Source organism: Triticum aestivum, chromosome 2B, assembly GCF_018294505.1.
Source record: "Triticum aestivum cultivar Chinese Spring chromosome 2B, IWGSC CS RefSeq v2.1, whole genome shotgun sequence".
Classification (NCBI taxonomy): domain Eukaryota; kingdom Viridiplantae; phylum Streptophyta; class Magnoliopsida; order Poales; family Poaceae; genus Triticum; species Triticum aestivum.
In genome coordinates, this window is record NC_057798.1 from 5,486,597 (window position 1) to 5,499,975 (window position 13,379).

At 50.5% G+C, this 13,379-nt stretch overlaps 1 protein-coding gene across 1 annotated transcript; it reads left to right on the forward strand.

The window, feature by feature from the left end:
• The first annotated feature begins 1,725 nt into the window (after nt 1–1,725).
• Nucleotides 1,726–3,698, forward strand: LOC123039845 (zealexin A1 synthase). The gene is made up of 2 exons (XM_044462847.1): nt 1,726–2,637; nt 2,904–3,698. The coding sequence occupies exons 1-2, from the start codon at nt 1,729–1,731 to the stop codon at nt 3,534–3,536; spliced, it is 1,542 nt and encodes a 513-aa protein (XP_044318782.1). The 5' UTR covers nt 1,726–1,728; the 3' UTR covers nt 3,537–3,698.
• The last annotated feature ends 9,681 nt before the right edge of the window (nt 3,699–13,379 follow it).

Below are 13,379 nucleotides of genomic sequence, written 5' to 3' on the forward strand. Positions count from 1 at the left end.
AAAAGATGGGGACTAGGGAGGAAGAAGTTGAAAGTTCAGTTGCGCCACAACGGTTGGACAGCCTGCAACTTCTGGAAAATTTGAAGGAAGCCTCCACAATTTAAATATGGATAATGCTACAACCAAATAATATACCAAAATATTATTGCTCATAGTTTGTCCAAACAAAAACCTACCAAAATATCAAAATTGTTTGGTCAAATAAGTTGAAAATTTCCATTTTTTTCACTCGCTTATCTAAAATTACTAGAACTTTATTATATTTTAATTTTTTTGGTTAAATACTTAAATTTAGAAAATGAATACGTAGATAGGCCAAATGGAGAAATTATATGAGATTAATGTCAACATTATATATACATAATATGATCCATGCCAACATATATTAATTTCCATACTTCTTTTGGATTTTTATTTAATTTTGAACTCAAGTTTGTAAAATGCATGGGTCATTATTTTCATGTTGAACAACCATCCCTAGAAACAATGCCATACTATTTCATCATCAAATAGAAGGACACTTAAGATATACACGAATCCATATAATATAGACAATGCAAATTCTGTTCAAACTTTAATTTGAATTTTTAATAATTTGGTATTTTAATTTTGTGTACTATTGAAGTTTTTTTTTGGAGAAATTGTGTACTATTGAAGTTAACAAGGTATATAGTTTGTCCCTGAAGCACAAGGGGTTGGTAGCAAGCAGTAAGTTTTCCCTCGGTTGAAGAAGCTAAGATAATTAATCTGTAAATCACCGGACAGAAAACAATGATAAGTCCTTCACAAAACTAAGAAACTTTACTTGTGTCCTGCACAGGTCTAGACAGGATCAATATCACTAGCCTTGCTACTGTATGGATGTTATCTATAATTTATACTCAGAAATTGTTATAGCTTAAAAAATGGTATTTCCAGATATTATAGGCTATTAATAGTATTGTCTACAGCTATGTGTTTCACTTTTCACCTTTCTTTGTTCTTCGTTTTCCAGCAGTTGCTCTCGTAGGGCAACCAATTAATCCACGCTTCCTTCAACTTTAACATCAATTATATGTTTTGGACTGCAGTAGTACGTAGCATATGAAAAGAGGCTCAATCTTATCGTTCTACAGTTGTTTGATGTGTGCTATTTATCGCCAATAATTGTGCTTATAAATAAAGCAACCACAAAGTCCTCGTCGTCCCAATCAAGCGAGCTTATTATACCTCCCTGATGTCAGTCTCGGCCGCATAATGACATACAGACAACACAACCAGTGACCCGGGGCAGGCCAATTCATATGATAGCTAGGGGGTGTACCCACCGAAAAAAACAGTACGGGTATAGCGTGCTGAGAATTTCTCTCAATAAATAAATCAGTGCATAATGTCTCACTAATAGCAAGTTATAGCGTGATATAGCGCGTTAAAAGTATATTTTAAGGCCGGTGTTAATTTTCTTATAGCACACTTTTTTTAAAGCAGATTTCACTACAATGTCCTCCCTCTGTCCATGATATAAGAGCCTTTTTGAATCTGCAAAAAGGCTCTTATATTATGGGACGGAGGGAGTAGAATATACTGCTAGTAGGTGGAGTAGATGACGATAATATTATAGACTACATATGAATATGATTGCCTAAACCTCAAGACCGTCAATGGCTAACAGCATATACATATGTCGATGGAGGGGGAGGAAGAATAGAAGATGATATTATCACCTCTAGGCTTGCCATGCTGCCTGCCATGGAAGGGTGGCTACGCTTGTGCTTGGTTGCCCTATTTACCCTACTAGCGATTTTGCTCCTCAACCTGATCACTGGTGGAAAGTGCAGACCGGCTGCCAAGAAACAATTGCCTCCTGGGCCATGGACCCTCCCCATCATCGGCAGCCTCCACCACGTCGCCAGCGTCCTCCCCCACCGCACGATGATGAAGCTATCTCGCCGGCACGCGCCGCTGATGCTTCTCAGGCTAGGCGAGGTCCCCACCGTGATCGTCTCCACCGCCGAGGCCGCCACACTTGTTATGAAGACCAACGACCTCACGTTTGCGGGCCGACCGCAGAGCGCGACGTTGGATATCTTCGGCTGCGGCGGCAAGGGGATCGCCTTAGCACCCAACGGTGACCGCTGGCGCCAGATGCTCAAGGTCTCCATCGTGGAGCTCCTCAGCTCCAGGCAGGTGAAGCGCATCGAGGGCATCAGGGCCAAGGAGGTGGGCAACCTCCTCCGTTACATCGCCGTCGCCGCCTCGAGTGGCGCCACCATCAACCTAAGCGAGAAGATGACGGCGCTCAGCAACCACGTCGTCACGCGGGCGGTTTTCGGCGGCAAGTTCTCGCAGCAGGAGGAGTACATCCAGGAGATGCACAAGGTGTTTGTGATGATGGGCGGCTTTTGTCTCGTTGACCTTTTCCCATCGTCGCGGTTGGTGCGGTGGTTGAGCAATGGTGAGCGTGACATGAAGAATAGCTGTGGCCGTATGCAGCACATCATCTCTGACATCATAAAGGAGCGCAAGACCGCGCGAGCTGCCGGCGTCGGCCCCAACGACGGCGACGACGAGGACCTGCAAGACGTGCTGCTCAGGCTGCAGAAAGACGGCTCGCTGGAATTCCCTCTAACCACAGAGTGTATAAGTACCGTCTTGTTGGTGAGTACTATTTCTCTTGATTTCAAGTTACTACTGAACTTTTTATCGTCCAACTGATAAAGTCAGTCAGTAGCTATTTGTATTTGTGGAACCATGAATGAATTAGGACAAATCGCAGTGCACATGTTGTTCTACACAAAAGAAAATCAACATGATTAAATAATATATACATTTGTTTAGTTGCATCTTTGAATCATTAATATGCGCCTAGATCCTTCGGACATAGTTTGATGTTTGATCGTGCTTTTCACGACCGTCGTTTGCAGGACATATTTGCAGGTGGCACGGAAACAACAGGAAGCGTCTTGGCGTGGGCCATGTCCGAGCTTGTGCGAAATCCAGAAATTATGGCTAAGGCACAACAGGAAGTACGGGAGGTGCTAGGTGTAGACAGAGTTGTCATTACTAACAGTGATCTCACTAAACTCCGCTACACGGAGATGGTCATCAAGGAAGCCCTTAGGTTGCATCCGCCCGTTCCTCTGATTCCACGCGCGGCTAGAGAGGATTGTACAGTAATGGGTTATGACATACCTAAAGGCACCAATGTTTACATTAATGTCGTCGCAATTTGTCAAGATCCTGAATACTGGAGCAGTCCTGCAGAGTTTAAGCCAGAGAGGTTTGAGAACAACACAGTGAATTACAATGGAACATACCTCGAATTCATTCCCTTCGGGGCTGGGCGACGGCAATGCCCCGGGACTCAGTTTGGCACATCGCTCGTGGAGATGGTGTTAACAAACATTCTGTATCACTTCGACTGGAAGCTTCTTGACGGGGCTAGCCTCACTTCATTTGACATGTCCGAGAAATTTGGGCTTACACTACAAAGAAGGAATGACCTGAAACTCAGAGCTACTCCACGTGTGTTGTCCAAAGCTACGCCATTGAAGTGATGTACGAAGCTTGCATGTTCGCCTATTACCTGCACTTTTAGCACATGTCAATGGTGTCACTATTGCAGTGTATGCTTGTACCTTTATGCAATAGAATAAGATGAGCTCATTGCAAACATTATGTTATTGTATCAACAAGAACATTGTTGTGTTGTGTTACTATCCTTATCATTGTACTGTATCATGTAGAACATGGTTGTATTAGTTCTCTATATTTTATGAACTTTGGTTTAACACATCTACTGTTTTTATTTAACTACTATGTGATTCGTTTGGAATGGATTTGTTTAGATTCATATGATTTGTGGTCTCCTCTATGCATTGGTTGGTTCATGTTAATAAGAGAAAGTTGTTAGCTGCCACAACAATAACATAGTGGAGGCTTTATATTCATCTATTTTATTATGAGGGAACTAATTTAAGTTGTCTGTAGCTACCTACCTAGGTGGGGGCAAATTTGTGGGCTAATGGACTAAATTTAGCTCATATTGCTGCCGGCCATCATTTGAATTGCAGTCACCTAACTAATACATTTTTTCTAAAAAATAATAAAATAAATATTTAACATATGGTTTCACTCTTAATCAAGTTGGTATCATATACAACAGAAGACAACAACAAAAGATAAATTAGGAAAGGGTACCAAGACTTGGTATGATACAGTAGCATTCCTGTTTTTCGCAGCTACCTCTACAAATTGTTGGTCCATATAAATACGAAGTCGTTGCTTGCTTGTTGCTAGCTGCAACATTGACATTTTTGTCTTCTCAAATTGCTACTGATATTAAGCCAGCGCCTTGGTGCATTAGGTTAGCTAGCTATTGCTGGGGCAAGTTGGATTGTTTTTTGTATATAAACCAGAATTGAATAGGTGGCATGTTCCTATCAATAGAATTTTTTTAAGTCAAGATAGCTAAATATGCATAGGAAGCTAATTTTCTTCACGCTCCATTGAAATGCACAGATATTAACTATGCTTGCCGCCCTAACTTCCGTGGAAATGGTACATGAAGGGGAGTGGTGGCAGAGGAAAGGTACCGACACTGGTGAAGAGGACGACGGAACCGCAGAAGTCGGTGGCGGTGGCGGCCGCCCGCCCTCTCGGCACTTGCTGTTGTGGGCAGTGGCAGAGACAGGGGGGGGGGGGGGTGAGCAGGGGCCTGCCCCCCCTCCCCCCCCCCCCCCTAACGATCGCGCGATGCCATAGAATTAGTGATACAAGCGCACGTATTCAACACATATATACATACTCGGCCCCTCCTATCTCGACGCTAATTTTTAGAGAAAAGGAAAAAGGCCCAAGTGAAGCCCACTAGCGGCCAGGTTGGCCACTGGCTATTCTCCTGGTTTAGGCGTTGCGTTCCAATCTGAATAACCTGTACGCCGTCGTTCCGTGCCCTCACCCGCCTGGACACCTCTACAATCGACGCCTCGCTGCTCCCGATCCAAATTATACCGCGACGGTGATGGCGCGACACAGGCTTCTTCAGTTGTCAATCTTCTAGATCCTCCGGATCCAGCCAACAAGAACTAGCCAAGAATCCAAGGTTCAACGCTTCGCTACATCACGCCATCTATTAATCTCAATTCTTATCTTGTATGATTGTTGAACTTATACATCAGAGTTTTGCTGTTTAATTGTATTGGTTGTGTGATTTGTGATGCTATGATTCGATGAATAATTTACTATCTTGTACTTGTCCTTCAAAATATTGTGATCGTGATGCAAATTATTTTGGATGAGTTCCTATTTGTGATTAAAAATTTTCATGTGTCGAACTAATCCAATATAGCTAATTGAGAGTCTGTTAAGATTAGTTCATTTTTAAGCCGGTTGTTTCAAGTTCGAGCTACTGAAATTGTCTCAAATTCGAGCTACTGAAATTGTCTCAAGTTCTCGGTATTGCATGATCATATATGTTGAAGAAAATTTAGAAGGTAAGTTATTTTCCGATGAAGTTATTAATTTTTCATCCTATTGGCAATTGTAGAGGTAAATATAAACTCAAACAACAGTAACCATGTTTTGTAGCGTGTGGCGTCAATTACAGTATGATAATAGTTATTTTTTTGGTCTATAGAAAAAAGTTATGAACTTGACTTGGCCCCCACATACCAAAATCCTGGCTCCGCCCCTGGTGGGGGAGGGATGCCAGGCCTTGTCGCCGGCTATTTGCCATGGGTGTGGGCCTTGACCTGAAGGGGTTGGGACTTTTAGAGCAGAGAGCTGTAAATTTTAAATTATTTTATATTTTCTTAGAGAAATAGAGGGCACAGATGAGATTAAATCTGGGAAAAAAGTATGATTTTTATTTTGTAAGTATTCAAATGATAAGCCACTTGATTGGTATATCTATCAAAAACTATGTGTGGAAATTTTGAGAACAAAATATGTCGTCGTTTGATTCGTTAGTACTGTGGATTAGGCAAAGAAATTTGTATACTAGGTGATACACTAAGACGCTGGGCTAATTTTAATATGCGGACGTAACAGACTCAAAAGTGCAACCTGACAAGCTAGCAACAAAAAATTGCAATCAAAGAAAAAAAAAGTGCAACCTGATGCTGGGCATTCAGGATTGTTGAGTGTACGTTGTCCACTGCATATGTATAGGACTTGGGTCTGTATTTATATCGTTGTATCTCTCTCTCCCCCGTATATTTGTACATCTTGTGAGACAAGTAGAGGCCGGTCCATCCTATACCTATATATGTGCACCATGCACACGATCAATGATTATCGATTCGTGCAATCTCATTCTTCCTAACTGACATGGTATCAGTTTAGCACGCCGATCCCTTTCCTCGCTTCCGCCCTAGCCGCCGCCGCCGCCCTACAGCCGCCGCCGCCACTCCTCTTGCACTACCGCCACCGCTGTACGCCGCCGCCGCGACCCACTCCATCCCGCAGCCGCCGCCCTCGCCTGCCGCCGCTGCCTTCCCTTCCCCTCCTAGCCGCCGCGCCAGGGAACCCTAACCCTACCCCGCGTCGCCACTAGCAACCCCACCCGAGCCGCCACCGCATTCCCTCTGCCGCCGCAGCTCCATGGCCTCTCCCTCCTCCAGCAACTTCAACCCGTTCGCCGGACCGGAGCCCGACGCCACTGCCGTTCGCGATCTCGACATCCACACCCGCGTCCCCATCAAGCTCGACCAATCCAACTCCTCGTACTATGCCTGGAAGACCTACTTCAACCTTGTCTTCTGCGAGTACCACCTCCTTGAACACATTGATGGTGACATCATAGCGGGCGATCCGGACTGGGCGGCCATTGAGGCCGCTCTCATCCGGTGGTTCTACCTCACCGTCTCGCCGGACATCTTCCACACGGTCGTCTCGGAGAACGACGGCGCGTGTGCCGTGTGGACCAAGATCAACACCCTCTTCACCGACAATTAGCTCCAACGTCTTGTGTTTTTGCAGCAGGAATTTTTTGGGTGCCATCAAGATGACTCCTCCATCGACGACTACTGCATGCGCCTTAAGCGGCTTGCTGACGAGCTCCACGATATTGGCACCAAGGTGTCCGACAACCTCATGCTGAGCACCCTCACCGCCGGCCTCAATGGGGATTTCGGCAACGCGGCTTCAAACCTCAACCTGCTGCCGAACCCGACGGATGAAGAAGGTCAAGGCTCGCGTCCACCACACCGCCTTCGCCGCCGGGACCTCTCGCGGGGCGCCTCCACCGGCTCCGCCTCACCTGTGCCAGCCCGCGCCACCGGGGTATTTCCCCCGCCCGCCGGCCCCGCCAGTGCCACCCGCCCCCTCGCAGCAGCCACAGTAGCAGGACGGCGGCCGCTGCAATCGGCGCCGTGGAGGCGGTGGCTCCGGAGCACCACAGCAGTAGCAATAGCCAGGGTACGGGGGTGGGGGGGCTCCACGTCATCATCAGCTCTCCCCGCCCTAGTCCGTCGGTGCCAACCCATGGACCGACATGGTCCATGCGTACCACATGCCGGTGCCGCGGGCCAGGGGCATCCTTGGTCCGCACCCCACCGGCCTACAGACGCACTTCGCCGCTGCCCCGTACCAGGCGAACGGAGGCGGCTACCCGGCGAGTGGAGGCGGCTATCCACCGGTGCTCGCGCCTCTACCAGGCGGCTACCCGCAGCTGGGCGGCTACGTGCCGCCCCCCGCGCCGACCCAGCCGGAGGTTAATCCCTCCCACCGGCCCTATGGGATCCTGGACTTCTCATCGCGCTACACTCGGCGCCGTCTCCCTCCACCTACGGAAGTGGCGGTGATTGGTACATGGACATGGGGGCTACCGCCCATATGACGTCGCACCCCGGTAACCTTACTTCCTCCTTTCCGGTCACCACCTCGAACCGCATCACCTTCGGTGATGGTTCTTCTGTACCCATTACTCATGTTGGTCATAGTTTCTTTCCGTCTAATTCTATGCCTATTAACATGTCTAATGTGCTTGTCTCACCCAACCTAGTTAAAAATCTTGTCTATGTTCATTGTCTTACACGTGACAATCCTCTCACCATTGAATCTGATGGTCTTGGTTTCTCTGTGAAGGACGACCGTACATGGATGGTACTCCACTGATGTGACAACCCAGATGACTTGTACCCGGTGCACTCCGCCTCCACCGCCACCGCCACCACCTCTCCGGTCGCCCTCTCCGCCGGTGTCGACCTTTGGCATGCATGCTTGGATCACCCCAACTCCACCGTCCTTCATCAGTTTCTCAAGAGTTTTTTGTTTTCATGTAATACATTCGACGAGCACACTTATCATGCTTGCCGTCTCGGTAAACATGTTCATCGACCCTTTAGCGAGTCAAACACTCTTTCTACTTTTCTGTTTCAGTTATCTTGTTTTACTTGATGATTTCTCTCATTTTACGTGGACGTTTCCACTCCGTTGCAAATCCGATGTCCTCGCCACACTCACGGCCTTTTACTCCTACATCACGACCCAGTTTGGGCGCCCTATTCTCGCCCTCTAGACTGGCAACGGAAAAGAGTTTGACAACGCTGCCACTCGCCACCTTCTCGCGTCTCACGGCACCACTTTTCGTCTCACGTGCCCCTACACATCCCAGCAGAACAGCCGCGCCGAGCGGATCCTCCACACTCTTAACGATTGCGTCTGCACGTTGTTGTTCCACTCCAACGTGCCCCCTCGGTTTTGGCCCGACGCTCTCGCCACCGCCACTCTCCTAGTTAACATTAGGCCATGTCGTCCCCGCTGGAACTACACTCCGCACCAACTTCTCTTCGGTTCCCCTCCATCCTACAATGGTCTCGGTATCTTCGGTTGTCTGTGTTACCCTAGCACCGCCTCCACTACACCTCATAAACTCGCCCCTCGCTCCGTAGCGTGTATCTTCCTAGGCTCTCCCCCTAACACCAAAGGTTACCAGTGCTACGACCCCGTCTCCCACCGTGTGTACACCTCCCGACACATGTACTTTGATGAGCGGGTATTTCCTTTTTACCAGGTACCGCCTTCTGCAGAGGATTCGGCGCCCTTTGATGGTGTTTGGGACGCGGCTCTGGTGCAGCCCCCGCCGCAGCCCCCTTTGGCCCAGGCGTGGCTCCCTGCGGCCCCTCCCGGCGCAGCCTCGGCGTGCCCTCCTGCGGCGGGCCCCTCTGACGTGGCACCGGCCCCCTCGGCCCCCGCTGCGGGCCCCTTGGGCTTGGTCCCAACGCGGCCCCCCGTGGCCTCAGGTGGCTCTTCGGCTCCCACCCCGACGGGTGCCGCGGCCTGCCCAGCCCTGGCCGGTTCCACCGCCCCGGCTAGCCCAGCTACGACGCCGGGAGCGACGGACTCATCGCCACCCTCGTCCTCTGCTCCTGCCGCCGCCAACCCGCCTCCCGCCGGCATGATGATGCAGTCTGGTGCTGGTATCCACCGCCGAGCATGCGCTACACCGCTGATGAGTATGCGTGCGCGGTGTCGACATCGTCCTCTCCACCGTTGTCCATCCCCTCCTCTGCACGCGCCACCCTCCGTGATCCATATTTGCTCGCCGCGATGCGCGAGGAGTTCGATGTGTTGCAGCACAACCACACGTGGCATCTTGTTCCGCGCCCCCCTCACCCCAATGTCATCAGTGGCAAATGGGTGTTTCATCACAAGACCAACCCTGACAGTTCTCTCGAGCGCTGCAAGGCTTGTTGGGTGGTGCGCGGCTTCCGCCAGCGCGCTGGCATGGACTTCACCGACACCTTCGCCCCGGTTGTTAAACCGGGCACGATTCGCACGGTGCTTCTGCTGGCGGTCTCCTGTGCCTGGCCTATGCATCAGTTGGATGTCTCCAACGCATTTATGCATGGCCACCTCATGGAACGGGTCTTCTGTGAGCAGTCGAATGGCTTCGTCAACGCCGAGCATCCCGACCATGTGTGCTTGCTATCTCGGTCTTTTATGGACTGAAGCAGGCCCCCCGAGCGTGGTACCAATGTATGGCCGGGTTCTTGCAGCAGCTTGGGTTTCGCACAACCCGCTCCGACGCCTCTCTTTTCGTCTACCATCAGGGCACTGCTACTGCGTACCTGCTGCTCTATGTGGATGACATTATCCCGATGGCATCCTTGCCTAGGCTCCTTCAGTAGCTCATGGCTTGTCTTCGTGATGAGTTTGCCCTCAAGGATCTGGGAGCGCTGCACTGCTTCCTCGGCATTGAGGTCATTCGTCGTGCCGACGAGTTCTTTCTGCATTAGCAGAAGTACGCCCATGAGCTTCTCGAGTGCGCGGGTATGCTTAATCGCAAGAGCACTCCTACACCTGTTGACACCAAAGCGAAGGTTTCTGCTCGCTCCATCATCGGCACCCTGCAGTATCTCACCTTCACTCGGCCTGACTTGCAGTATGCAGTCCAGCAGGTGTGCCTCCACATGCACTCCCCGCGTGATTCCCACTGGACTCTGGTGAACCGTATTCTTCGGTACATACGCGTCACTATGAGCCTGGGACTCACCCTGACGGCATCCTCGTCAATCGACATGGTCGCCTACTCTGACACTGACTGGGCAGTCTGCCCGGACACACGTCCCTCTATGTCAGGCTATTGTGTCTACCTCGGGCCCTCGCTGATTTCGTGGTCGTCCAAGCGGCAGCCCATGGTCTCTCGCTTGAGTGCCGAGGTTGAGTATCGGGCAGTGGCTAACGCCGTTGCTGAGTGCTCTTGGCTCCGTCAGCTCCTCTAGGAGTTGCTATGTGTGGTCCCCAAGGCCACGATCGTCTACTGTGACAATGTCTCCGTTGTCTATCTCTCCGCCAACCCCGTCCACCGTCGCTGTATGAAGCATATTGAGCTTGACATTCACTTCGTTCGTGAGTAGGTGGCTCTCGAGAAGGTTCGTGTTTTGCACGTTCCTACCACTCAGCAGTTTGCCGATGTCATGACTAAGGGACTACCGACCCTAGTCTTTGAGGAGTTTCGGTCCAGTCTCTGTGTCTGCGGCGACGCTTCGACTGCAACGGGGTGTTGAGCGTACGTTGTCCACTGCATATGTATAGGACTTGGGTCTGTATTTATACCGTTGTATCTCTCTCTCTCGCTATCCCCCGTATATTTGTACATCTTGGGAGACAAGTAGAGGTCGGTCCACCCTGTACCTATATATGTGCACCATGCACACGATCAATGATTATCTATTCGTGCAATCTCATTCTTCCTAACTAACAAGGATTATTACTACAACACACAGACACGACATTTGAAGGAAGAAAGCACCGTAACAGGCGAGGGCATCAGGAGGCACACTTCCGCCGCCATCATCACCATCTCTGCGCTCCTAGTTAGATCGAGGGGTTCATAAGCTCCTGCTCCTCCACCGTCCTCGAAAACCGTGATTAACCCGTCCAACTTGTTCCCCAGGAATACCCTTCACTTCACCCGTGTCCTGCATCCGACGGGGAGGACAAGCCTCGTCTTCCGGTCCGGTGCCAGCCCCCGGGCATGGCACACCGCTCGCCATAGGTGCGCCAGCAGGGCCTGCAACGAGGAGATGGTGGTCATGGTCGTGTCGGCATTGCTTTAGCCTTGAGCTTCTTTATGCTCTCCGGGGAGAAATGGATCGAGCATTCCTGCACCGTCGGGCACTGAACCGCCTCGCCCTGTCCTGCACCCTTGCAAAGGGCAGAGGGATCAGCACCGGGCAGCCTTCGTGGAACCACATGTCGAATGGAGGTAATGGCGCCGCTGTGAATATGTTGCCGTCATCGCTTCGGCTCATCTCCGACCATGTGTTGAAGAGGTCACACAATGTGGTGCCGTCCGCGGCTGCGTGGCTGAGCGGTCGACATGGCGAGGAAGGCGCCGTCGGCGAGCTCAGTGACCTGCATGGCCGGGAGCGGTCGGCTGGGGTCAAGGGCCGCGTCCGTGCTGAGCATCGCGCTGAGAAGGAATAGAGAGGAGATCACGCGCGGGATGACCCAGAGCGGGTCGGAGATGTCGGATACGTGGACCCCGGGCGCCATGGCATGGATGAACTAGACACTTTCATCCCCGCAGCGGAGGGAGATCGTCAGAGCTACAAAGCTAGTACTCACACCTACAAACTCGACAATGTTGAGTGCTCTCACTCTCCATATCTAAAACCGGTGTGGTCGCCGATCCATTCATATAACGTACCGAAACCTACAGCCGATGCAACAAACCTAAAGCGTACACCACATGCATACGTTTTAGAAGCCGCCATCATCATCGAACCGGTGACCAATCTTAATGAAAGAGATCAGCATCATCCTTCCCAGTACGGAAATCCGTCGACGCCACCACGGCGCCCAACGACACCACCTCCCTGTGCATAAACTGATGAGCATGTTGCGGTCGCCGCTGGTACACCGCACCACCATGCCGCGAAGTGCCACCCACTGACACAGCTTGAAGTCTCTGTAAGATATGTTGTGCGCCTACCGAACAGACATGAAACAACGTAGCACCTATCGGGCAGGCATTACATGACATCTCCACTGAAACTCCGTGCAAGATGTAGCCGCTCCACCTCCTACCTCTGTCTGCCAGCGCTGCTCCACAAACAATGCTCCCAAGAGAGAAACAACACCGTAGTGCCGCCATCGTCAGATTTGGAAGACCAGATCCTAGGGTTTCCCCCGGAGCAACACGAGTGGGTCGACAATAGTTACACGACGATGCTATCATCAAGGTCATGGCGCAAAGCGCCGCCATCGCCCACCGTCGGCTTGATTTTCACCGGTAACTATGTCTCCCCGACTCGCAGCCGGGACTAGATGATGGATCTCGAGATCCGACCACTCAACCTTAGGCCAACCACCTCCGACGCAGGAGATGACGACCACCGCCAAGCCCAGGGTCGCCGCCCCAGGCGCCCGCGTGATGCAGAACAAGATTAGGAGTATCACCGCGATCTGAAGCCGAACCGGAGGTTGAGCGGTTATAGCATGGAGGCCGCCGCCACACCCTAGCCGTCTTTGTCAGCCATCATTGCCGAGAATACCAAGATGGGATCCGCTGCATCGATCTTGATCCTCTGGTGTGCAAGGAGAAGGCCACCCCCGCCGAGCCGATGGGGCTTTGCCCTAGCGTCGTCTCCGGCGGCTGCGAAGAGGAGAGCGGCGGCGGCGCACAGGAGCGGTATAGTCCTGTGGTGTGATGGATGCAGAATAGGTAGTTATATACTCCCTCTATTCCCAAATATTTGTCTTTCTAAACATTTCAAATGGACTATAACATGTATGTATACATATTTTTAGAATGTGGATTCACTCATTTTTCTTTCTATGTAGTCATTTGTTGAAATCTGTAGAAAGAAAAATATTTGGCAACTGAGGGAGTAATAGGTAACTCTGACCGACACATCCACATACATTTGAGGTGCCGGATTAAGTAATGT